Below are 25,345 nucleotides of genomic sequence, written 5' to 3'. Positions count from 1 at the left end.
GTCTGCTTGAGTTTGGGGGCCAGGAAGACCTTTCTGAGGAAATGGAGTTTAAGTTAAAAGCTGAAGGATGAGGAACCGGCTGTTGGAGAGTTGGGGAGAAAAGTATTCTAGACAGAAGGAATAGCATATGTGAGAGCCCTGAGGCAGTGGGCGGCTAGGGACTGTTACACCAGAGAGAGTCAATCTAGCTGATTGTATCAGAGCCAGTTTCCAGGAAACAGACCTGACATTTATATTTGGACAAATGTATATATTTGCACTCTGTGTCAGTCTTGGTTTTTCTGGGTCAAAAAGCAAGGACACGTCTTGTCATGCTGATATTCGGATGGAGAGTGCGAGGAAGCAAGACAAAATAAGCCTCTGGAGGTGCTCGCATTCCGTTTCAGCCCGGCATTAATGCCGGCCTTCACCCGTTTCAGTCCTGTCTGTTTCTGGTACCATAAACTTCCATTTGACTCCTACAGTAGAGAGATGGGCTGAGATGGAAATAGGGATTGGCAAGTAATCCTGGCATAAAAGGAATTACCATTTCACTACTTTGTGATTGTGTTTGGCCATTCAACATCGACCCACTGGCTGCTTATGATTTATGGGCCAAATGGAGGTTAAGAAAATATTCCTGATCCACTAAACCAAGAAGTGGATATCACAGATATTAGATGAAGTATTTAAAGTCACAGAACTCGTTAAATAAAAATGTTATTATTGGCAGCTAGCCCAGCCTTCTGATTCCTGGGCCAGTGCTCCTGTCCCTATCTAGCTTTGAGGGACCACACAGCCCTAGACGTGGTCCTCTGGCCCCTTTCCTCTCAGGGGTGTCTGTTGGGCAGAAGTGAATGCACGGGGGAACGTTTTGCCTTTTTGCTTTCCCCCAGAAAGTTGGGCGAAAGGCTTGCCCAGCCCTGGATTGTGTCTTGAAGGGCCGAGTGAATGCAGACATTTGCATGATTTGTAGCTTAGATCTAGAATCAGAAACTCATTTTAGGGAGCCCCTATCTCCAGGTTCCTGCTGAGCACGCCTAGCCCAGCCTCCGACTTGAGGGGCTATTTCTCCATCTTTGAATTTCTCAGTTCTTAATAACGGAAACAATAGCCCACATCCTTTAAGGCACTCTTGCAACATGAATTTGTTCTTTGGATAGCATCCTGCCCACGGGTTATGTAGGAAGGAATGTTAACAAGTGACCCACCCGGCTTGGGGGCTCTTTGGAAAGGAGGAGCAGATGAGGGCCTCTTCTCGGGAGAACAGCGTTGGGGCCTTCCCTTCCCTCTTTCCTTTCTAAAATCAAATGGACGATCTTTGTCCTGCCTTCTCGGTAAACAGAGATACTCCTGGCTTAGGTTCACCTGTTGTTTGTAAAAGTTGTCAGAAGTACATAGTAAGAAAATTTAGCCTGGCGACCAGTGGAGTGCCTTTTTTCTAGGAAAGATAAGGTTAGGTCCGTTAGGTTTGCTTTGATTTCTTCAGCTGAGACGTCTCTTCCTCTTCTTGAAACCTGGCTTGGAAGGCAGTGTTCCGGGGACATTTTAGCTAGTGCCTGGGAACAGAGGTGTGCCATCCTTTCCCTCAGACCCAGCTGTGGGATTGCAGGCTGCCTACAGGGCGGTGGAGTAGCCTTCGCCCTCCTCCGTCCTGACTCCCGATCTCTCTGGTGCACAAGAGGGCAGTGTTTGCTTACAGTCTCGGAGGGAGAGGATCCTTGCGTAGGTAACGGGGCAGCGTAGCCATAATGACCTCAGTCTTTTCCAGACAAAATCGACTGCACACCACAGCTTTAATGGCTTCTAAGGGCACCTGACCCTTCCCAGAAACTGCTGCTAGCTAGCTTTTTTCCTTAAAAAGGAAGCTATTATTTCTTTTAGTTTTGATTTAAGAAAATCCAAATCAGTGAAAATATGATTTGTAGGCTTGCGTGTACAATGGTGGAAGTTAAAAAGTATTTCAGAAGCCAAACAATTGCTTTTTAATTAAAACCCATCTGGAAAAATTTTTGTTTGGAGCAAAAGGTCAAGTGTATTTTGTCCCTTCCACATCAGGGTAAAGATTATCTGAGTGAACTTTGAAAGCCGTCGAAGACGTGGGCTTCAGTATCACCCCCACTGCCCTCACCTTTCTTTTTCTGCAAGAGTGAGCCAAAGCAGGGAACTTCCAGGAGACAAAAAGTAGTTTCCCTGCCCTTTAGAAACACAATGAACTGTTTAAAATAGGACATGTTTCTGGTTTTTTTTTTTTAAAAGAAGGCTTTGCCTATTTTCAATTCTTTCATGGTGTTTTTCTTTAAAACTTTCAGCCCAGAAAGATCTGTATTGGTGCACACCTCCAGTACCCAGTATCTAGTTTATCACGGGATTGTTGTTTTCTCCCCAAACCTGGCCCTGTTGCTTTCAGGGGCCTCCTGGAAGTTGAGACCCAAGAGTGCTTAAGGTAGAACTACTGTCGCAGGGCCATGGTACTGAGGAATTGATGGAGGGCAGTGTGTGAAGTGGGAGGGGTTGTGACCCCCCTACCCCACCACACCGCTGGCCTCTCTCAGCTGGTTTGCTCACCCAAGATGCAGGGGAGTTGTATCAGAGAAAAAGCATATTCTTGCACATAGTGAGGGATCATTACTGTGAGGACAACCCCTCTGTCCCCACAGGGAAGGTGGGAGGTTGTTGGGTACGAAGCTAGAGACAGAGACACTAATTGTTGACCAGAGACAGACCTCCTCCTGCCAGGTTGTCCGTTTTGTTTGATTCCTTGAGCACCCCCCATTGCTTGGCCCCTAGGAAAACAAAATAAAATCTGGATAGGAAGTGCCACGTGGCTGCCTCGATCACTGACATCGATCAGGGAGAAACGCCTGGTGCTGAGGCTGAGCCATATACGGAATCAGATGTCTTCGTGTAATCTTTTGTGATCGCAACATGAATCTTCCAAAGTGAACGTGTCGGTAAGATAGATGCCACGTAAACTGTGGGATATGCTCATCTGCGAGGCAGCCCTCAGTCTCTTACGTGATGGGTGGCATTGAATGTAGAGGTTGGCTTTGACAGCAGCGTGAGCAGAACCTTGCCCCCCGACCTCCCACCCCCCCCCCCCCCCCCCGCCACCCAGGAAGCGCCTGCTCTGGCTTTGAGTAGACGGGCCTGCGTTTTGAGTTGTAGGCTTTTGAAAGAGGCTCACGCCATGTTTTTCCAGGAACATAATTTCTGAAAAATGCTGGAACCCTCGATTTCCAAAGGAGGTTAGTTTGTACGGGAATGAACGTGTATCTCTGTGGACGCCGGTTGTTTTCCGTCTTCGCTCCCCAAGGCAGGGTTGGCAAGCGGGGAATGGGACAGATGTTCCTTGGTAGTAATTTCCAGGCAGATTCTTGAATGCTTTGTATACTCTGGGTCACCGTCAGCTCATAATGGAGCAAAATTGAGTGAGAATTCCTGCAATGAAAGACATGAACGGCGCACCGGAGAGATATGATGGCAGAGATAGAGCGCATTCTGTGAGAAAATATTTCCAGTGCTATCTGTAAAATTCAGATTGAATAACCATTCTGAAGTGTTCCCTTTTAAAAGAGTTTCCTTCCACAAACATTGCAGGCTGAGTAAATACCAATAATTTTTATTTCCCTTTTCCTTATCGGTCCTCCTACTGATATGTTCCTGCACAGCCTATCTGGTCTCTTCAAGTGAACATCAAATGATTTTTGTCAGCTTCCAATTTGAATTATGATCCACTTTCAAAACACAAACTGCTTCTTCGCTTTTGCATTTGGAGGTAATTATTAATATTTACCAACACCGAGGAAAACTTGGACAGGCTGAAAATGGTGTCCACAAATGGAGGCAGTGAGGAGGGGCTGTGCGTGCCCGAGTGTGCTGGCTCGGCGCTGCCTCTCAGGGCCTGACCCACTACTCGGACAGCTTTCCCCCCAGCTCCTGCGTATCCGGAGGCTATCAGACAGAGGAGGGGAGAATGGTGGACCCAACTGCTCTGTGATCTTTTGGGGACCGAACTCTGAAGAGGCTGGGAAGCTATTTTTGCTGCCTGCAGGACCTGCTTGCGGGGGGCCTCTGTTGTCAGCCGCCCGCCCCTGAGGCTTCTCTGGGTGCTGAGGACCTGGTGGGAGTGTCTTCGGTGATTTAAAACCTTTGTGGGCTCGAGGCCCTCCCCTGCAACATCAAAAAACACCCACTGGAATGAAATGTGTGTGCTGACATCCCACGTCAAGAGTGGCGAATACACAGTTAGTTACTAGATGATCTTTGCTTATAGCTTGGTAGACATGTGATTCCGTTTTAATTCATTTCAATGTCATCGTTTCTTTTTGTGTTTTGGAGCTGACACTTATTTAAAATTTTCAAATATCCTTTACACTTTGGTATTTTGTTTCTTGTGCCATATTAACAGCCAACTTCGGGGAAATCCACATTTAGATGTTGCCTCTTAGCACTTCCCCTCCCCGCAGTTTGCTTGGGCATGGGGACGGTTGCTTGGCTGTGGGCATGCTACTCTCCTAAGCCTTGGTCCTTACCTGTCGGAAATAAGCAGAGGAGGAGTCCCACCGGCTTCCCTGGCACTTGGCTGGTGTCGTGGCAGCAGGGGCCCAGCACTTGGAGCAGCTGCCACTGATCCAGCTGACCAGCACACTGCCAGAGTCAGCACCGGGGACACAGCCCGGCGGGGGTGGTCAGGGAGAGGCAGCTTTCCGGACGGTAGGACTGAGCATCGTGTAAGAGCTATGTTTCAGAGAAGGCAGTGAAACCCTAGACTTTCTCAAGGCAGAGAAGAGGAGTGGGGGAAGCTTCGTTGTTTAGCGGGGCTGTGCAACAGGGGGCAGGATAAAGCCGGCCTCCCCTTTCTGATGCCACCGGTAGCATTTTAAATTTCTTTTTCTTCCCCTTCTTCCTCCCCTACCTCTTCCTCAGTTTTTTTGGCCAGATCATTTGGCCTGTAATGTCGTGTCCCCGCCCCCACCCCTCCCTCTCTCTCTAGATCCCCCTCAGGCATTGAGGCTGGCAGTAAATCTGGTGTCCCGAATGCTCCAGCCATCTCCTTCCTTGCGGTGTTTGGTCTCTCTGGTGTTCTATTGTTTTCAAAGGGAGGTGCCAGGGACTGGCCCTAGGTTAATTGGGGGCGGCAGGGGAGGGCTAGCTAGAGGGATTGTAGCACAGGCAGCCATCATGCGTCAGGGGGAGCCAGGTTTGGAGGAGGATGTGTGGATGGAAAAAAGCGAGTCCCACGCCAGATAAAGTTGAGCTTCACCACCATTGTGCGAGCCCTAGCTACTTGTGCCAGCCCACTGGACACAGTGCGGGCTTTTGGTAAGACCAGTGAAAAAGACATGGCTCCTGCATTTGGGAAATGCTCAGTGTTGGGAGAAGCTTGTTGGACTTCTCTTTCAGAATATGGAGAATGTGGGTTCCATTGGTAGCACCCTAACTCTGTAGCCAATCGGCGTGATGTGTTTGACCCATGCGCAGTTCTGTTGTACTCGTGTGGTAACCAGGGCTCTGGATTCTTTCCCCGGCAGGTTTTCCACTCCTAGGATTAGTGCTTTTGGTAAGGAGTGGTGACAGAAGCTCAGCACACCGACCTGGGTTTGAGTCCCAGCTCTGTGGCCAGCTGGTAGTGATGGACAAGTCATCCCTGTAGGCCTTACTTTTCTCATCTTTAAAGTGGGGAGAAAAATCTCGAAGATTCTTTTTGAGACTCCAATAAAATAAACGATGTAGATAGTTCTTGTGTCTTAGAGGCTGAGACCTATAAGGTACTCAATAAAATGACGTTAGCTAATTATGATTTAATTTTTTAATCTTTGTTATACTTGATGGATATAAAGAGAATCTATCAGAGTATGCTTTTCTTGCTTTTGTTGTAAAGGCAACAGCATATATAGATATATAATGTCTATATATCTAGACACTAGATATATAGTGTCTGATATCATACATAGTAAATGATTTTAGTTTCTGCTTCTACACTGGGGATAATCTCGTTGGAGAGAATCTAAACGAACACACTTGAAGTAATGAAAATGCACGTGTTTTACTGTGTTGATCTGGCTGTAAAATTTTGAGTGCATTTGGGAGTTAAGAAGGGGAAGCCCAGCTTAGGGGAAGATGGGAGGGGAAACCAGCAGAGAAATGTGGATGGTACATTAGAAAGCAGTTTGCTTTGTCTGCAGTGAGAGACCAGTCTGCAGGATGAGTTTGCTTGTTACGTATGGAGGATGATGGGTGTCAGTCATTACTAAATGCAATTGTACTAAAGTATATATATATATATATATATATATATAATCAAAAGACTTCAGCTTTCCTTGGAGTAATTTATGCATTCTCATTAAAGAAATGCGTACCTACACACCCAGAGACAGGCACCCATTTACCCACCCACACAAAACAACCTAACAGAGCTTCAGCGCAAACATGTAGTTAAAAGAAGGCTTGAGGGCTAGAGTTTGAGAAACTGAATTTGAATCCGGCTTCAGCGTTCTTTAGATGTGTGATCTCGAGAAGATGACTTAACTTCTCTGGTCTTTGATTTTCTGGTCAGCAAAGTGGGGAAGAGCTGTTTTAAAGACGAGAAGGACTGCACCTGCTGCACACAAAAGGGCTTCGAAAAGTTCATGGGAAAAGAGAATGAAAAGATAATGGATTTTTTCCATGAATTTTTGAAGCCCCTCCTCCCCAATATAAACTTTTAATAAACATTGTATCATTATCACAACATTCACTACTGATAATAAAGCTTCCAGTATTTTTTTAGGATTTTATATTACCAACCACAAATGTAGTTTCTCAGAAAAGCTAAAATTTTTGTCTGTAGTACAAATAAATAAATATACTAGATAATTGATTTAATGTCGTGGAGAAGCTTATAAATGGTTCTATATGACTATTTCAAAAACCTCTGTTTTGTTAATTCCTCATTTTAAAACTAGGACACCCCCCCCCCCTCAACCAAAGGTCTTTGGTAGGGTAATATTTTTTGAGCACGAGCGAGGCCTATATGTAGTAAGGGAAAAATTCAGAAAAACAGTTTTCTAAAAACTTGAGTTGTCTGCCTTTCAACTGGAGAAATAATTTTTCTTTTTCCTCCTAATTTACTGTTTTGGGGTTTTTTTGGTCAAGTTTTCAAATATATCAGCATAAACCATATATTTTTAAGTGTTTGCACCAACTATTTATTTTAAAACAAATCTTGCTGACTTTCAGTTTTCTCCCAGATTTGCACAACAGTGAAATTTCTGGAAATATCTGGCTCATCTCTAGCTGAGCTAGAAAACACCTCTTTGTAGTAATGGCAAAAAATTCTCCATATCAGGCCAAATCTCACAACATCAACCTCCAAAGAGCCTCCTACATTCCTTCATTTCACATTTCGCCGCGGCCTAGATTGCTTGCAGTGAGAGGACAATTGGGTGCACATTTTAAAATATAGAAATACTTTTATCAACTTCGTTTCAGAGAAGCAGACTTTTTATTTTAATGTTCGCTTTTATAAATAGGTACATTGACCGGTAAAGATGTGGATGAGAGTAGCAGACAGCTGTTGTGCAGCGCTTCTAGAAGCTGACGGGAGAAATTGCAGCCATAAAAATGGGTTCTTCATGTAAAGAAGTTGGCCATCTGGTTCTCAAACAAAACAAAAAACAACAACAACAACAAAATGGCAGTAGCCGCAAACCCCCTGGAATTCCAAGTGAATTTCAGAAGACTGTGGATCAGTTGATGTGCTCCTCGTTATTTATGTAAAGCAAAGTTCAGACTCACAACTTATATCTTAAAAACATTGGAGTCAGTGTTTTCCTTGAAGATTTTACTGTTTCGAAGCTAGATCTTTTTAGTTGTATTAAATGAATGTCTCTTCTGGATAAATTTAAAATATGAAAATGATCCTGGGATGTAATGTATAAATGAAACATTTAAATAGCCTATTCCCCATAAACTTTTCCAGGACATAAAGTGAAACTGGAAGTGGTTTTGATCAGTCCCTTGTGTTTTGGATGCTGAGGAGAAGCGTTAGACAATCCAGCTCCCCCAGAGAGTTCTTTTTGGGAAGTCAGCAGCACCTCGCTGATTGTGTGACTGCTTTCTGAGGCATAACCAACTTTTGCTTCTTTGTATTCAGTCTCAAACTTAGTTTATAAGTGAGATTTGTACTTGAAACAGAGTCAGGTTCAGCTCCGGGGAGGAAGAGTGGGAGAATTAGTACGTAAAATCCATGAACAAAATGACATCATTTTTTCTTATTAAACTCATCTATTGTTTGACATTTCTCAGAAATTCATATTGAATCTTTACAGTGGAATATTTGTGACTCTAGAAGCCCAGAAACCTAGATGATTTCAGATGGACTCCTTATTTTTTTGGTATTGTCTATCAAAACCTTTTTACTTTACTTTAGCATACTATGAAAATTGCTTCTCACTGTGCACTGTACCTTACTTATTCTGTTCAATCTCCAAATCCCTGTTGTTATTGTAATTTCATTTTACTATAATAATTATTGTTGTTCCTATTATTGAACAAGCTTTAGATGTTTGGTTTGAAAAGATTCAATCAAGTATTTTGGTTATGGTGATTAGTGCAGCAATGCAGGGAGGGATCTTATACATAACGTGTTTTTTGGGCAGTTTTACCGCGATACCTCGGAGTAAGATTCTTGTTTTCATAGGTTAGAAAAGTCGTTGTGAATGATAATACAGGTTTAATCTCAACTTGTTTTATTGAAATAAAAATTAACCCTTGATGTTGTTTTAATCTTTTGGCTGAATGGAATTTATTTCTGATTTCGATTTTACTGAAGCAGCCTCTCCATTTCTCCAAGTGCCACTTCCCGAGGGTGGACAAAACATGTTCTGTGCAGGAGAAATGTGAGATGCTGCTGCATGGGGGAGGAAGAGGGAGAGGAAGCTGTTTGCAAAACTACTTAAAATAAATTAGAGGGGTCAAACATAGAACACAGTTGCAAAAGAGAAAGAAAAAAATGCCTTAGGTCAGTTCAGCTAAAATAGCACAGGCATTCACATTGGCTGGAGGGTTGTGTATTTCTTGCTAATCAGATACAATCGGTGCAGGTAATATTTGAGTACCCGAGGCTAGATCTCATTGCCTCTATATCAGGGAAATTAGCATAAAGGGGCTAGTTTTAAGTGCACGATTTGGGGGACCAGATAGTATTTGGAAGAGAGATGGCCAGCCGTGTTTACCTTTGTTGTCTGAAGGTTGCTCAGATTAGTGTCCTCCAGCCAACTCACAGGCTGCCTGTCAGTGGCTCTGGTGCAGGCAGCGGCTGAGAGCCTGGCGTTAGCATTTCATTTAAAAGCGATCGGTAGTTTTAAATTAAACATGCAAAGTTATCTTGGTGAGGCATTGAATGGGAGGTTGCTGGATTATTGAATTTGGCCCACAATTTAGCCAGTTCAGCAGGGATTTTGGGGTCTGAAGCAATTAATATGCAAGTACATTTGAGTCAGCAAGGCAGGAGATTACTGTCTTATCAGGGTAAAAAAAATTCCTCTACAAGATCTCTCTCTCTCATTTTTTTAGGTAGCTAAGCTCATTGTTCAAGATTCATGTTTGGGAGTGACCAACATAAGTTACCAAATTGTAGCCATCAAAGTCAAGGGAAAGGAGTAACACTACTCAAATTTTTTTGGATGTATTACTTGCATTGTTATCGTTGGAATAGAGGGACCTCAGTTTTTTTTTTTCCCTTTTTGCTCATATATGTTTGGATAAAACTTAATTTTCTTTGTTGAAAAAAATACTTATTGAATTGATCAAAGCACCTAAAGTTATTTTGCTCTATCAGACTGGGTATTTACAAGCAAAACTGAAAAGGATTTCAGTTTGTGGCTACATCCTACTGCATCCTATACGTCCAGATGTGCCCCCCCCCCCCGCCCCGCGAATTGCTGTATGATTCCCTGACCATAATGGTCTGGCTTGGGCAAACAGCTATTTCTTTGATAATCTTCTTCTTGATGAACACATTTTCATTTATGTCTTTGATAGAAATGTACAGAGCCAGAACTGTTATACCTGTTTGTTTGTTTTTCCTACCTGGCAGGCAGCTTGGGAGGTATGATATATAGTTCATTGAGACACTCAGCATTGCACACGGTGCCTGTGTAATCTTGGCGCTAGTTGCTTCCCACTGTTGGTTCATCTTTAGAGAATTGTGAGGGTGGCGTGAGACAGTTCGTGAAGGGAGCTGAGCGTGTGGATTTCGGACCTTGTGCGGTGAAGACCCCCAAACCCCGTGTTATGGGAACGTGGCCCGCTTGTGAAAGGTTCTGACAGCACTAGCTAGCTCCAGGAGCCTGGCGGGCGCCTAGCACCGTCAGGTCACCGAGGGCCAGCAATTGTTGCTTTGTCGCACAAGGGGCAGCAGGAAATGTTAGTTTTTGCAAATCAGATGTGTAACTTAAAAAATGAAACAATATGGGCTGATAATAGGTCTTTACTCTGCATTTTCTGTGGAAATCTTTCCCTTTTGGAAACTTTGCTTTGGACTATTGCTTGATGTCAGGAATTTGGAAACCTTGGTGCCTGGGGAGGAAACCCTTCTTGGTTAGCAGGTTGCCCTTTGGTCATGGCATGAGCTATGGCTTTGGCTGCTTAAAGGGCACTCCAGGACATGGCCTGGGAAGGCAGAGTCGACTGACCAGGTCCTTTGGGCAGGTGACACGGGGACCCAGCCTGGGCGTAAGTGGGTGGGTGGCCTGGCTCCCTGTTAAAGGTCTCCAAGGTTTCCTATGGGTTTCCTTTTCTATCCAATGCAAGAGGCTTTCTACTGCAGATGAAGGATAAAATACTTTGGAGAATAACTTTCATTGTTCCCATTCCCAAACCCTTCTCTGTGTTGAGAGCATGCTCAGTTTGTGTGTTTGTTACTGTGTGTCTCCCCTCACCCCACAGCCTGTGCCGACATTCTTCTGTGCAGATCACATGCACTTGGCAAACGGGTGGGCATTCTGAGCACTTTTTTGTGTTTTCAGCCCTGGCCCTTGGTTCTCAAGGGATGCTGCCAGCCTCCATCCTGATTCCAGATTTAGAGGGGGAAAAGAAGCAGCAGCCTTGATCTGAAATGGAAGTAGCACTAACTTGGCAGCGGATACAGGAGATTGCGATAAGGAGTTTGAAGTGTTTCTCCTTTGAACGATCTTTCTTGTTAGAGAACACTTCTCTCCCAGCAGCGTCAGATCCTGTGGGTGCCCAGCAGCGCCCTGGCGGGGTGGGCTCCTAACTGCCCACGTGTCCCTAGGAATAAGAAAAGAAGCAAGGACTAATGTTCTGCAGTCCATTTTTGTTTGTTTGTTTGTTTGCTTTTCATCATTGGAGCAGGTGCCCAGGTGAAGGAAAGAGTTGTTGTTTAAATGCTTCAAGGAAAAGCTGCTCAGATTACGTGGTTACCCAAAATTCTGTAGTTGGAAGGTGACAGATCTGGGATTATGATTAGGTCCATGGCAGAAAATTCAAGCAATGCTAAAAGATATGTGGTGGAAAGGATGCTTTCCTTCCATCTCTGCTCCAGTTTCCTGTTTCTTCCCTCTCCCCACTCATTACTCCTTTGAGCGATGAATCCATCACAGCTTCTCCTCATTCTTCTCAGTGGAAACACATTACCTTTGTCCACCCCACCCCCACACCCCCCGGTGTGCCGCTTTTCCTTCTCATGCTGCCTGCAAGGCATGGTGATGCTTCTCGGTGCCAGTGTCCACCTCTGCAGACAGAGCCCTGCTGCGAACCTCAGCCTCTCTCCCCTCAGGCCTGTGCGTATTCCTGTTGGCCAGTCGCTTCCCAGTTGGTTCTAGTGTTGGTGGCCCCCCCAGAGAAGCCAGAGGGTGCATCCAACTCCTGCTGCCAGCAGAGACCTGTGACGGCAGCGGCTGCAGTTCTCAACAGTCTGTAGCCCACCACTGAGGGATGTGGTCCTGGGCGGGGTTGGCTGCACAAGAGAAGGAGCTGCAACAGGGCCTTCTTTTCTTTACTTTCCATTTTGCACTCTGCCGTCTTGTATTTCAGATTCACACTAGCACTGACTCAAGTCTGAATTCTAGTTCTAGTTTGCTAGCTGAGCGATGGTCGACAATTTCCTTATTAACCCTTTTAGAACTTCAGACTCGTCCTATGTGAAAATGGTAGTCATAATTCCTTCCAGTTGTGGTTGTTGTGGGAAGGGAGATTGAGTACTATTAGTAGTGCTTTCAGCAGCTCACGCTCCTGAGCTTTTCTTATGTCAGGCACTGTCCTAAAGCCTTGAACCTGTGGAGGCTTGTGTGTCGCTGTGATGTTTTCTCTTCCTGTGTTGTTGTAAGTGCCTAGATACGAATCATTTTGCCTATTCTGGAGATAAGAGGTTTGAGGATCTTTCACATGTTCATAGAATGACTCTACATATAACCATTCTCTGTTGGGTATCTCTGTTGGGTATCTCTGTTCACGATGTGAACGTGTAGAACTTCAAAAACCCACTGCTGTTAAGTTGATTCTGACCCTTGGCGACCCTGCAGGCCGAGCAGAACCACCCCAGAGGGCTTCCAGGGCAGTCGTCTTTCTGGAAGCAGACTGCACATCGTTCACTCATCTAGCGACGGACAGGTTTGAACTGTTGGCCTTTTGGTTAGCCACCTAGCGCTTAACCACTGCTTTCCCCAAGGCTCCTCATGGGACTTTAGGGGCTGTGTGTGTGTGTGTGTGTGTGTGTGTGTTCCGTGGTCCAGATGTGCCTACAAAGACACAATATTATAGACTGCTGCTAGGAGAAGCAATACATGCCCCTGGGCTCCTTTGTGTAGCCGTGGACCACTCTTCCATCGCTCCTCTGAGAGGTGATGGGAGCAAATAGAGAGCAGGAAAAGGGCCAAATATGTGTATTTAACTGCTCTGGCCTTCCAACACCATCAAGTCCCATCACCAAATACTTTAATGCTTTCTTGCAAGTTTAAAAAGCATGTCTTAAGCATGGATTCACAATAACACACCCGTGTGTTTACTTACAACTGTAATTTTGCTTAGACTTAATATGTTATATTGCATGTTATTACTTGATCTTTATGCATGTTATTGTTAGTGATTACATACTGTTTTGATTCTGTTGAAATGAAAGGTATCTTTCTGTTTATCTCTTAAAGAATTAGATTTCTTCTCTATAGCTATAGTACATCCTTTGCATGTTTTTCAGATTAACAAAATTTTGGAGGGACACTGAGCAGTCTTTAGTCTACTCTCATTCTCCGTTGGCGATTTGTAATTGCACTTCAGCAGTGGCTGCTTTGCACCTTTACTTAGCTGTACTAAGAAATACAGACTCACATACTTTATCCTTAAATCTAAAAGCTGAATTTTAAAGTTGGATACAGAAGCTGTTCTGAATGGACTGAAGGTATTTTTATTTAGTTTGATGATAGGCAATTGCCCCATCCCTCTTAGTGCATTGCATATATATTGCATGTATATTCCATAGTATAAATTGGCTCCACCCCATCGTGACCCCGTGCACAACAGAAGGAAGCACCGTCCAGTCCTGGGCCACCCTCACAGTTGCTCCTAGGCGTGAGCCCATTGCTGCAGCCGCCGTGTCAGGCCAGCTGGAGGACCTTCTTCTCCTTTCCGGGCACTCTTACTTTACCAAGCAGAGGTTCTCAGGAGTGTGTCAGGAATCCCCCACCATGTGCTCTTACACAGCATAATCATCTCCATGATGGGATCGAGCGCCACGTAATCAGCTCTGAGAGCAGGCAGCAGTTGGGATGGAATACAGCTGCCCAAGAGCGCGTTAAAGTGTGGCAGAGGAAGGGTGTCACTTTGAGGACTAAGGTGTCCTTGACTCGAGCCAAGGTATTTTCAGTCACCTGTGATGCCTGCGTCAGTTGGGCTCTGAATAAGGAGGCTAAAGAAGCATTGAAGCATGTGAATTGTGCTGGTGAAGGATACTGAAATTGCTATGGACTGCCAAGAAACCAGCACATCTGCCTGGGAGGAGCTACAGCCAAAGTGCTCCTTAGCAACGAGGAGGGCTAGACTGTGTCTCACGTACTCTGAGCATGCTATCCGGAGAAAAGGACGGCATCATGCTTGGTGCTATAGAAGAGCCCTGGAAAAGAGGACGGCCCTCAATGAATTGGATTGATGTGGGGGCTGCAGCAGTAAGTTCAAGCAGAGCGATGGTTAGGATGGTGCAGGACGGGCCTTTTTTGTTTGCTTGTACACTGGATCATTCTGCGTCCGAACCGACTCGAGGGCACCTCACAACAACAACACAGCCCCTTGATCAGGTCATGGCCTTGAGGACTCCCCAGGGATAGACGTGCCCTCTTTAACTTTAATCCACTTCTCAGTTAGTAGACATTTACCGTAGTTTGTTCCCATCTTTGGGCGATTGTGAATAATACTGCTATGAAAATTTATGTTTCAGTCTTTGTGTGTTTTTAGTTCTTTTGGGTATATATCTAGGAGTAGAGGAATTGTTGGGTAATATGGTAACTATGTTTAACTTTTGAGAAACTGCCAAATTGTGTAATTTCATTTAATTATTTATCTATCTATTTATTTAGTAATAATTTTATTGGGAACTCTGACATAGTATAAGATTCCATAGTTCATTCATATCAAGCAGTATTGTACAATTCTTACCACTATCAGTTTCAAAACATTTACTTTCTTCTTGATATCAGCTCCCCTCTATCTACTCCTTCCCCCATTCTATCCCCCAAGGAACTCTTACTTTTATTTTTAAAAAAATTTTTTGCTGTATCTTACATCATCCAATATACCCATTCACATACAATTCTGTTGTTCGCTCCTCTTGAGCGGGGTTATACAGTCTTCAACTCTATCAGCTCCCCTTTGCCCCCTCCCCGCTCTCTCTTCCCATCCCCTCAGGAACTGTTATTCCTATTACTATTTCTGAAGGGTTATCTAGCTTGGCTTTCATGTATCAAGCGATCTTAAGTACAAATGAACATACACATGTCTGACAGGATTAATGATGTAAAACAAATAAAAACCATAATAGTAAGGGGAGGAAATAATAAAGGACTAAGGGATAGTAATGTGGTTCATCAGTGCTATACTGAACCCCCGACTTATCATCCTGTCCTTGTAGCCCTTCTGAGAGGGAGTGTCCAATTATCTTACAGGTGGATTTGGGGTCTCCACTACATCCACACCCCTTCACCTCAATTTGTTTGCTTGTTTTTGAACTTCTGATACCTATTCCTGTCGACACCTCACAATCACACAGCCTGGTGTGCTTCTTCCATGTAGGCTTTCTTGCTTGTCAGCTAGATGGCCGCTTGTTTAATTACGAGCTTTTAAGACCTTAGATGCTCTTTTAGTAGTGGGGCACCATCAACTTTCGTCACCACATTTGCTTATGCATCTATTTTGTCTCCAGTGATTGTGTTGGGAAGGTGAGTATCATACAATGCCACATTATTAGAACAAACCGTTCTTGTACAGAGGTAATATTTAAGTAGAGGCCAAAAGCCCATCTGCTGATATTTCTCTTTATTTTCACCAACACTTGTTATTGCCTATTTTATTGATTGTAGCCACCTGTTGTGGTAGGCACTTACAGAGTTAGCTCTGATTCATAACTACCCTATGTGTGAACACAACAGAATGAAGCACTTCCGGGCCCTACGTCACCCTCATAATCACTGCTGTTATGTTGCAGCTCATTGTTGAAGCCACTTTGTCCGTGCATGTCTTTGATGGGCTTTCTAATTTTCACTGACCCTCTACTTCACTATTAATATCTTTCTGTAAGAACTGCTAGTATGTCTAAAATGGGTGAGATGAAGTCTCGCCATACTTATTCTTTTTTAATCATTTTACTGGGGGCTCGTACAACTCTTATCACAATCCATCCATCCATCCATCCATTGTGTGTCAAGCACATTTGTACATTTGTTGCCCTCATTCACAAAACATTGCTTTCTACTTGAGCCCTTGGGATCAGCTCCTCATTTTTGCCCCTCCCTCCCCGCTACCCCCTCTATGAACCCTTGATAATTTATAAATTATTATTTTCTTGTCATATCTTACACTGTCCGATGTCTCCCTTCACCTACTTTTTTTTCTATTGTCCCTCCCCTAGGGAGGAGGTTATATGTAGATCCCTGTAATTGGTTCCCACTTTCCACCCCACCTTCCCTCCACCCTCCCAGTATTGCCACTCTCACTACTGGTCTTGAAGGGATCATCTGTCCTGGATTCCCTGTATTTTCAGTTCCTATCTGTACCAGTGTACATCCTCTTGTCTAACCGACTTTGTAAGGTAGAATTGGGATCTTGATAGTGGGAGCAGGGAGGAAGAGGAAGCCTTTAAGAATGAGAAGAAAGTTGTATGTTTCATCCTTGCTACACTGCATCCTGACTGTCTTGTCTTCTCCCCGTGACTCTTCTGTAAGGGGATGTCCAGTGGCCTACAGATGGGCTTTGGGTCCCCAATCTACACTCCCCCGCATTCACAATGATAGGAGTTTTTGTTTTTTGATGCCCAATACCTGATCCCTTTGACACCTTGTGATTGCACAGGCTGGTGTGCTTCTTCCATGTGGGCTTTGTTGCTTCTGAGCTAGATGACCTCTTTTTTACCCTCAAGCCTTTAAGACCCCAGACGCTATATCTTTTGCTAGCCGGGCACCATCAGCTTTCTTTACCACATTTACTCATGCACCCATTTGTCTTCAATTGTAATGGGAAGATGAGCACACAATGATATGCCATACTTATTCTAAGGAGCATCCCATACTTCTTCCAAGACAGATTTGTATGTCCTTTTGGCAATTCATGGTATTTTCAAAATTTTCTGCCAGCTTCATAATTCTAATACATCAATTCTCCGGTTTTCCTGAATTATTATCCAGCTTTCACATACATAAGAGGTTTTTGAAAATACCATGGCTTGAGTCAGGTGCATCTTAGATCTCAAAGTGACATCTTTTAACATTTTAAAGAGGTTTTAAAGTATTAAAGACAGGAACTTCAATAGCCGATGTAGCATTACTCTAAATGAGAAGAAAGAGCTATAAATACCAAAACCAAACTCACTGCCATTGAGTTGATTTTGATTCAAGCAACCCTATAGTTCAGGGTGGAATTACGCCTGTGAGTTTCTGAGACTGTAACCCTTTACCGGAGTAGAAAGCCCCGTCTTTTACCCAGAGAGAGGCTAGTGATTTCAAACTGTGGACCTTGCAGTTAGCAGCTCAACTCATAAGCACCAGGGCTCCCTAATACATATTAGCAATTAGAAAATGGAATGTTTGAAGTATGAATTAAGGAGAGTTGGAAGTTGTCAAAAGTAAAATGGAATGCTTGAAGATTGATAGCCCAGGCTGAAATGAATGCTATCGGTCATTCTGAATCGGACAGTCATATGGTCTGTGCTGGAACTGAGAAGTGGAACAGTGTCACATTCACCGTCAGAAGAACATTTCCAGATGTATGAGTTGGAGTAGACTCTGAAGGGCAGTGAATTATTTAATGTGGCTCTTCTAGCTCAAATCTCTAACTCGCACTAAACAACCTTTGTCTGCCTGGGTCTGGTAAGAAAGTCGGGGAAGATAGTGATAGGATGCACCTGTGAGTCATTATGATGAACAGGATTCCCTGGAGTACCACCTTTCCCCTCCCACCCCTTTTTCTTTTATTGGGGCTCTTAGAGTTTTTCTAACAATCCATATATGAATTGTATCAAGCAAATGTGTACATATGTTGCCATCATCATTTTCAAAACATTTTCTTTCTATTTGAACCCTTGGTATCAGCTCCCTCCCTCCCCCACCCTCCTACCCTCAGGACTCCTTGATAAATTATAAATTATTTACACTACTATCTCCCTTCACCCACGTTTCTGTTATTTGCCCCCTGGGGTGGGAGTTATACATCAATCATTGCAATTGATTACCCCTTTCTCCCCCTTCTCCCCCCATCAGCCCCCTACCCTCCTGGTATTGCTATTCCCTTTATTGTTCCTGAGGGGTTTATCTGTCCTGGATTCCATGTGTCGAGAGCTCTTGTCTGTACCAGTGTACGTGCTACTGTCTTGCTGGATTTGTAAGGTAGAACTGGGGTCATGATAGTGGGGGGTAGGAGTGAGCGCTCGGCTTGCAGCAACCGTAGATAGTGGGGGGTAGGAAGCATTAAAGAACTAGAGGAGTGTTGTGTGTTTTGTCGGTGCTCTACTAAACCCTGGCTGGCTCGTCCTTTCCTTATGTCCCTTCTGTGAGGGGATGTCCAATTGTCTACAGATGGGCTTTGGGTAGCCACTCCAACCCCCACATTCACATCGATGTGATTGTTTGTTTTGGGTTTTCTGATTGCCTGATACCTGATCCTGTCGACACTTCGTGATCACACAGACTGGTGTGCTTTTCCCATGTGGGCTTTGTTGCTTCCCTGCTAGAGGGCTGCTGTTTAACTTCAAGCCATCAAGACCCCAGGCGCTATATCTTCTAACAGCCGGGCACCATCAACTTTCTTTACCATATTTGCTTATGTACCCATTTTGTCTTCAGCAATTGTGTCAGGAAGGTGAGCATCACAGAATGCCAGGTTATTAGAACAAAATGGTTTTTCATCGAGGGAGGACTTTCGTAGAGGCCCAATGTCCATCTGCTACCTGTATACTTAACATATAAATGTCTGTAAATAGACCTATATCCTTATCATTATATATAAATATATTTACATATATACATGCCTATATTTATACCTCTGATTGGAGATCCTTGCCCATTGAACCTCCTGGAGCCAGAAGACAGCTGTATGATCAGAGGCGCAGCAACAGAACCAGGATTCCAAGCATAGAACAGAGTGATGGCCTTCCCAACCTAGGGGTTTTTATGTAGAGGTTGGCTTTTTGAGTAGGCTGCCTTTGGGCATTTAATTGGGGATGTTGGACATGTTGACTCACAGAAGTGGAGCTGAATGCCTAACAGAAGTGAGCTGAGGTTTACTGGAGGGTGTGCCTCTGGGCACTTAATTCAGGAAGCTGGACTTTGCTGCCCTATGGAACTTGAATTGAATTGCCTTCAGGTTGTGGTGTACAGCAGAGTGGTGTGCATTTTGGGTATTTATTTATTAGCAGACCTGAGAGAACTTTGTAAAGTCCTGATAAACATTTCAATCTGAGCATTTCTCTCTGGCATTATAACTTGTTAACATCCTTAATAAACGCTTTACTCATGAATTTTATCTGTGAATTCTAGTGATTAAGTAGAGAATATTAAGATATCACAGACTAAGCAACAGTGGTTATCGGAAGGGAAAGGATAATAGCCTACAGGAATGGCCAGTTAAGATGGCTAGTTTTCACATTTACACATCCACCAGCATCTCGCGTCAAAGATGAAGAGTAAATATTTGACCAACTTTTGCAGTCTGAAATCAGACATGCAGTCAAGATCCATTGCTAATTATTGGTGATTGGGATGGGAAAGTTGGAAACAAAGAGAGACCAGTAGTTGGAAATTGTGATCTTCGTGATAAAGATAACTTATGCCTATGGGCCATTGTATGTCTGTTTTTGAGAACTTTCTTTTTTTTTATTATTTATTTATTTATTTTAACAATTTATTGGGGCTCATACAATTCTTTTCATAGTTCATACATATACATACATCAATTGTATAAAGCACATCTGTACAGTCTTTGCCCTAATCATTTTTTTCTCTTTTACATTTTATTAGGGACTCATACAACTCTTACCACAATCCATACATATACATACATCAATTGTATAAAGCACATCCATACATTCCCTGCCCCAATCATTCTCAAGGCATTTGCTCTCCACTTAAGCCCCTTGCATCAGGTCCTCTTTTTTTTCCCCCCCCTCCCTCCCCATTCCCCCCTCCCTCATATGCCCTTGGTAATTTATACATCGTTATTTTGTCATATCTTGCCCTATCCGGAGTCTCCCTTCCCCCCTTCTCTGCTGTCCCTCTCCCAGGGAAGAGGTCACATGTGGATCCTTGTAATCAGTTCCCCCTTTCCAACCTACTCACCCTCCACTCTCCCAGCATCGTCCCTCACACCCTTGGTCCTGAAGGTATCATCCACCCTGGATTCCCTGTACCTCCAACCCTCATATGCACCAGTGTACAGCCTCTGTCCTATCCAGCCCTGCAAGGTAGAATTCGGATCATGGTAGTTGGGGGGAGGAAGCATCCAGGATCTGGGGGAAAGCTGTGTTCTTCATCGATACTACCTCACACCCTAATTAACCCATCTCCTCTCCTAAACCCCTCTATGAGGGGATCTCCATTGGTTGACACTTGGGCCTTGGGTCTCCACTCTGCACTTCCCCCTTCATTTAATTTGATATATATATATACATATATACACATACATACAGAACTTTCTATACCAGTGGTTCTCAACCTTCCAAATGCTGCGACCCTTTGATACAGTTCCTCATGTTGTGGTGACCCCCCAACCATAAAATTATTTTCGTTGCTACTTCATAACGGTCATTTTGCTACTGTCATGAATCATAGTGTAAATATCTGATATGCAGGATGTGTTTTCATTGTTACAAATTCAACATAATTAAAGCATAGTGATTAATCACAAAAACGATGTAATTATGTATTGTGAAATATTTATTTCTATACAAATAAATGAAATGTTGTCTTGAAGCATGGTGTAGCATGCGTAACAGTCTTCACATGGGGTACTCATATGTGGGCATATCTGCATGTAGGCGGACCTGCCTGGAGAAGGATAGAGGAGCGGTGTCTCAGTTCTTAAGACCATCGGAAATATGTGCTTTCCAATGGTCTTAGGTGACCCCTGTGAAAGGGTTGTTCAACCCCCAAAGGGGTCACAACCCACAGGTTGAGAGCTGCTGTCCTTGGCTATTCACCCATTTATAAGTTGGATTATTTATCTAAACATTGGTCTGAGAGGCTGAAAATGGAGGAAAAGTAAAACTGAAGTGGACGTGGAGTCTTTAGTGACATATAAGTTTACTTCAAACATTTGAAAAAAAAGAAAAAATAATCAAGATAATTTCTTCTCAGATATAAAATTTATAAATATTTAGGTTGTCTTTCATGTTCTTGATAGTATCTTCTGAAACACCAGAGTTTTTGATTTAGATGATCTTTAGTTATCTACTTTTTCTTGCATGCGTTTTTTGTGTCGTATATATAAACATGGTCTAGTTCAAGATCACAAATATTTATCACTATGTTTTCTTCTAATGGTTTTTATAGTTTTAGCTCTAGGTTTTTTATCAACTTGGAGTTATTTTTAATATGAAGTGAGGTAGGGTATCAAGCTAATTCTTTTGCTGTAGACATTCATTGTCCTAGTTTGTTAAAGAGATGACGCTCTCACCCCTACTCTCCACCCCACTGCATTGTTTTGGCACCCTTGCCAAAAATCAACTTACCATCAGTGAGGAGGTCTATTTCTAGCTTCTCAATTCTGTTCCACTGCTCTGTATATTTATCCTCATATGGAATTTCCTTAGAAAAATTCTACATTCTGTAATGCATTTGTCCCAGACTTTCCTGTAAGAGGTAATAATGATAGATTATTATTGACCCATATAGAGGACTTTGTTTTTCCCGCAATTCAGAGTTCACTAACGTTTCTGGACTGTCATGTCACTTGAATGGTAGAAAGTTTTCTGAGAGTGCTCTGAGCATTGTCCCTCAGCTTAACAATGCCATTATATTTGGAGTTCAAACCTTGATTCTGGAAATGAGATGTAAATACCAGCTGGCAGGATTGACAAGACTCCACCATGTTTCCCATCTTTGACTACCCTGTTTGCACGAGTGGGCTCCCAGGGACCACAGTTGAGCCTAGTGACCCTAACTGCCCTTGTCTCCATCCATATTTAATTTTCCAGGTATATACGAGGGGGTATCCCACTCCCCCCCAAAAAACTGATTTTTTTTTCAAAGATGTATATAAATTTTTTTAATAAAACAATCTTATCACCTTCAATGTACTCTCCATTACACTTAATACAATCGTCAAATCTGTGATTCCATTCTTGGAAACATTTTTCAAACTCATCTGTTTGGATGTCACCACCCTCGTTTTTATCTCTACTCTTCTGTGTCATCAAATTGCTGACCTTTCATGTCCCTCTTCATTTGAGAAAACAAAAATAAGTTGCATAGAGCCAGGTCAGGTGAGTAAGGTGCATGGGGCAAGAGAGGCAATGTTGTTTTTTGCCCAAAGCTGGCACACTGAGATGACTGAGTGAGCAGTTGTGTGAGCAGGTGGTGGTAAAACCAGTTCCACATCGGCCACAAATCAGGCCTTTTTTGTCTCATACTGTTAGGCAGTCTTTTCAGATCTTCTAAATAGAGAGCTAGATTAACAGTTTGACCTGGTGGAACGAGTTCCAAATGGCCTGTGTAGGAGTGGACATTTTTGTTGGCTCGGGAAGTTGATGGACATCCAGAACAAGGTTTGTCATCAATCGATACCACCTTTTTTGAAATAAGACAAACACTCCTACACTTGAGTTTTTCCCAGAGCCCTGTTCTTGTAAGTTGGGTTCAATATCACACCAGTTTCTGTGGCATTTTTCCTGAGGAGGAAACATAATTTCACAGCTGAACGCTTTCCTCTTAAATCGGCCATTACAAAAAACGAGATTCAAGCGAAGCTGGTTTTATGAAAAAATTCACAGTGACCCCAGAGAACCTTCCCAGACAACCCCACTGGGTGCACTAACTGAGAGCAAGTTGCTGGATGCTCGCCTGGGGGATGGGGTTGGGGTGGGAAGATGCATACCACAAAAGCTCCGTCCAGAGGAGCTTTTATTTGGGTACCCCTTCTATATGTGAAGCAAGAGGGGTTGAAAGGATGTTCTCTTTGGGAATTTGAAACTTGGAAAGAAGAGGTTGAGAAACCAGGAAGCCTAGAAATGGGTACATCTGATGGAAATAATGCGCGAGGCTAGAGAGTAAGGCTGCTGATTTATCTTTTTGATAAATTAGTCAATGGCTCCATTAGGAACTGCTTTTTTTTTTTTTAAAGCCATGAAGACCAGGAGATCTGGATGGTGCCTGGCTACTATTATTGAAGGCTCTGATAATAGATTATATATAAGAATCCTGATCAAAAAAGAGTAAAATGTGGAGCAGAATTTCAAATTCTCATGGAATCCAGAGTTTTCCCAAATAAAAGCTATTGGAAATCATTAAACCTTAAACTGAAAATATTCCCTTAAATAGTCTTTAAAACACGAATTTAGCTTGATTAGTAAAGAATGTCTACTTACAGTCGCATGCTCTTTTGAAGAAGCATGTGTATGCTATCAAATTAACAACACCAGTTCCAGAGCCTAGTAAGTAGCTTCGGAGATGAGTTGATGATGGTGAAATAATTTGGAAAAAAAGATATTGAGAAAGGTGACACAACTTGAAGAATACAATCAATGCCACTGAATTCTGCATGTAGACATTGTTGAATGGATGCAAGGGGCATAAAAAACTTCATGGATATTTCCATGGGCTTTTAATTCCATTTTTTCCATGAACTTTTTGAAAGCCCCCTTTTATATCTTTTGTGGCATATATTTTCACCAAAGAAAAAGAGAAAGAAAAAATAATTCTGTTGCTTGTAAGAGAAGAGACAATTACCACTACCTTAGTGGACCGTGGATTCACGTGACAGGATAGCAACCCTGTAGGACAGAGGAGCATTCCCCTTTGGCTCCTGAGACTTTACAGGAGCTGACAACCTCCTCTTGACGAGCGGGTTTGAGTCATTGGCCTTGTGGTTAGCAGCTCAGTGCGTGGCCTCTTGTGCCATCAGGGCTCCCCAAGGTGTGCCATAGTCGGGCTATAGAGAGCTCTCTGGGGGCTGTGAGGCAGTCAGGAAACGACATTTGTTTGTTGTCCCAGAGGCCAAGTTGAGATGGAAGTTTCAGGAAAAGGAGACAGTCTGTGCAGTGGCTGTGAGCGTTGAAAGAATCAGTTGGATTTAGACAGACGATGGTGTGATGAGTGAACGGTGTGAGCTGGTAAAGTAGGTCAGAGCCAATTGATGAGGCCCATGTATCCCAGACCAGGAGGGTAAGACATGGTTGGGAGGCAGTAGGAGACTTGGAAGGGTTTTATGCAGGATAGTGAATGTCGTCTAAAGTTCTGAAGTTCACCCGGTATCCATGGGCTGATGGAGGGCTGAGGGAATAGAAACCGCAGACCCTTTTGGAGTCTGGGGCAGATCAAGACAGGAGGTTGGATAGGGGTCTGAAGGGCAGAGAGGAAGAAAAATATCAAGTTAGGGGACAGACTGGCCAGACTTGGTGACCAACTCTAGGGAAATGAACAGTGTTTTTTCAAAGAGGGGAGGGGTGCTTAGAACAGATGGGTGTGGGTACGGAGAGAGGGGTGAGACCTCTGCCCCACTCTGCATGAGGTCTGGCAGGCAGACTAGCCGAGGAGCAGCAAGCTGGGCCAGCATCTTTGGGGCCCTCTTTTGTGGGGTAGATGAAAGGGGCTCCATTCGACTTTGTTTTATGCCAATCAGGTGCAGCTTTTGGGTTCCTGGCCAGCTGCCATGTTACCCCCAGGCAATGGTTTGGCAGCCTTGGTATTGTTGACCCTTTGTACTAGATGGTGAAAGTATCTGCCTTGCAGACCGGCCCTGGAATCAGGTATTTGGAATGCATAGCTAATGTGTTCCACTCCCGACCTTTGGTGTTATTATTCCACAGTATCACATCTAATTGACTATTTCCAAACGGTCTTGTCCATTTCACTGTACAAGCAAAGTGCAGTGTACAGCAGCCTCCCTTTGCTCGGGCTGCCTCATTGGCAGAGTTTGCTGGCATCACCCCACGCCCCAAGGCTCCTGCTTTGCTGCCATGTGTTGTCAGGGCCTTGTTGACTTCCTGGATCCTGCTCCAGTCGCAACCACCTGCTGTCTTTTTGGCCCTCCTTACCTGGGAGTTGGACTGAGGATATGTTATGTGTGAAGAACTGCCTCAGCCCTAGCTCTGCATTGTCTGTGTACAGAGCTGGATGGTGGTGTGTGGCTTAGCCCTAGGGGTCTCGTGCCCAGGTTTGGTACCTTAGCACGGGGGGAGATAGTGAGAAACAGCATTCTCCAAATTGGATATCCTTTTCACAAGAAGACAGAAGACCTTCATAGAACCCAGTAAGAAATTCTGCTCCTTTGAGCCCTCTTGCACTCCTGCTGCCCATGGCAAGAAGAGAGCATGGGGCGGTGCTGGTCCCCCAGGCCTCATCCAGCTTCCTTCATAACCAGAGGCCGAAGCAGTGCTTCACAGAAGGCCAGAGCGGAGAAATATTGTTTAATTTTTATTGTGTTTTTATGGTGATTTTTAAATTTTGGCATTGTG

At 43.8% G+C, this 25,345-nt stretch overlaps 1 protein-coding gene across 3 annotated transcripts in view; it reads left to right on the top strand.

Annotated features, from left to right (window-relative positions):
- Positions 1-25,345, top strand: part of EEFSEC (eukaryotic elongation factor, selenocysteine-tRNA specific) — a 316,447-nt gene that overhangs the window by 21,583 nt on the left and 269,519 nt on the right. Inside the window, exon 1 of one of the 3 annotated variants that reach the window (XM_075550127.1) lies at positions 3,694-3,757. The exons of the other annotated variants lie outside the window; for them this stretch is intronic. Coding sequence (XP_075406242.1) covers positions 3,709-3,757 — 49 coding nt within the window. The 5' untranslated portion in view covers positions 3,694-3,708. Of the gene's footprint in view, positions 1-3,693; positions 3,758-25,345 lie in introns of those variants that run through there. 3 annotated transcript variants of the gene reach the window in all.

The sequence above is a fragment of the Tenrec ecaudatus genome, chromosome 5 (assembly GCF_050624435.1).
Source record: "Tenrec ecaudatus isolate mTenEca1 chromosome 5, mTenEca1.hap1, whole genome shotgun sequence".
In the NCBI taxonomy this organism is placed as follows: Eukaryota; Metazoa; Chordata; class Mammalia; order Afrosoricida; family Tenrecidae; genus Tenrec; species Tenrec ecaudatus.
Note: the sequence above shows the minus strand (reverse complement) of the source record. Positions and strands in the feature narration are given on the sequence as shown.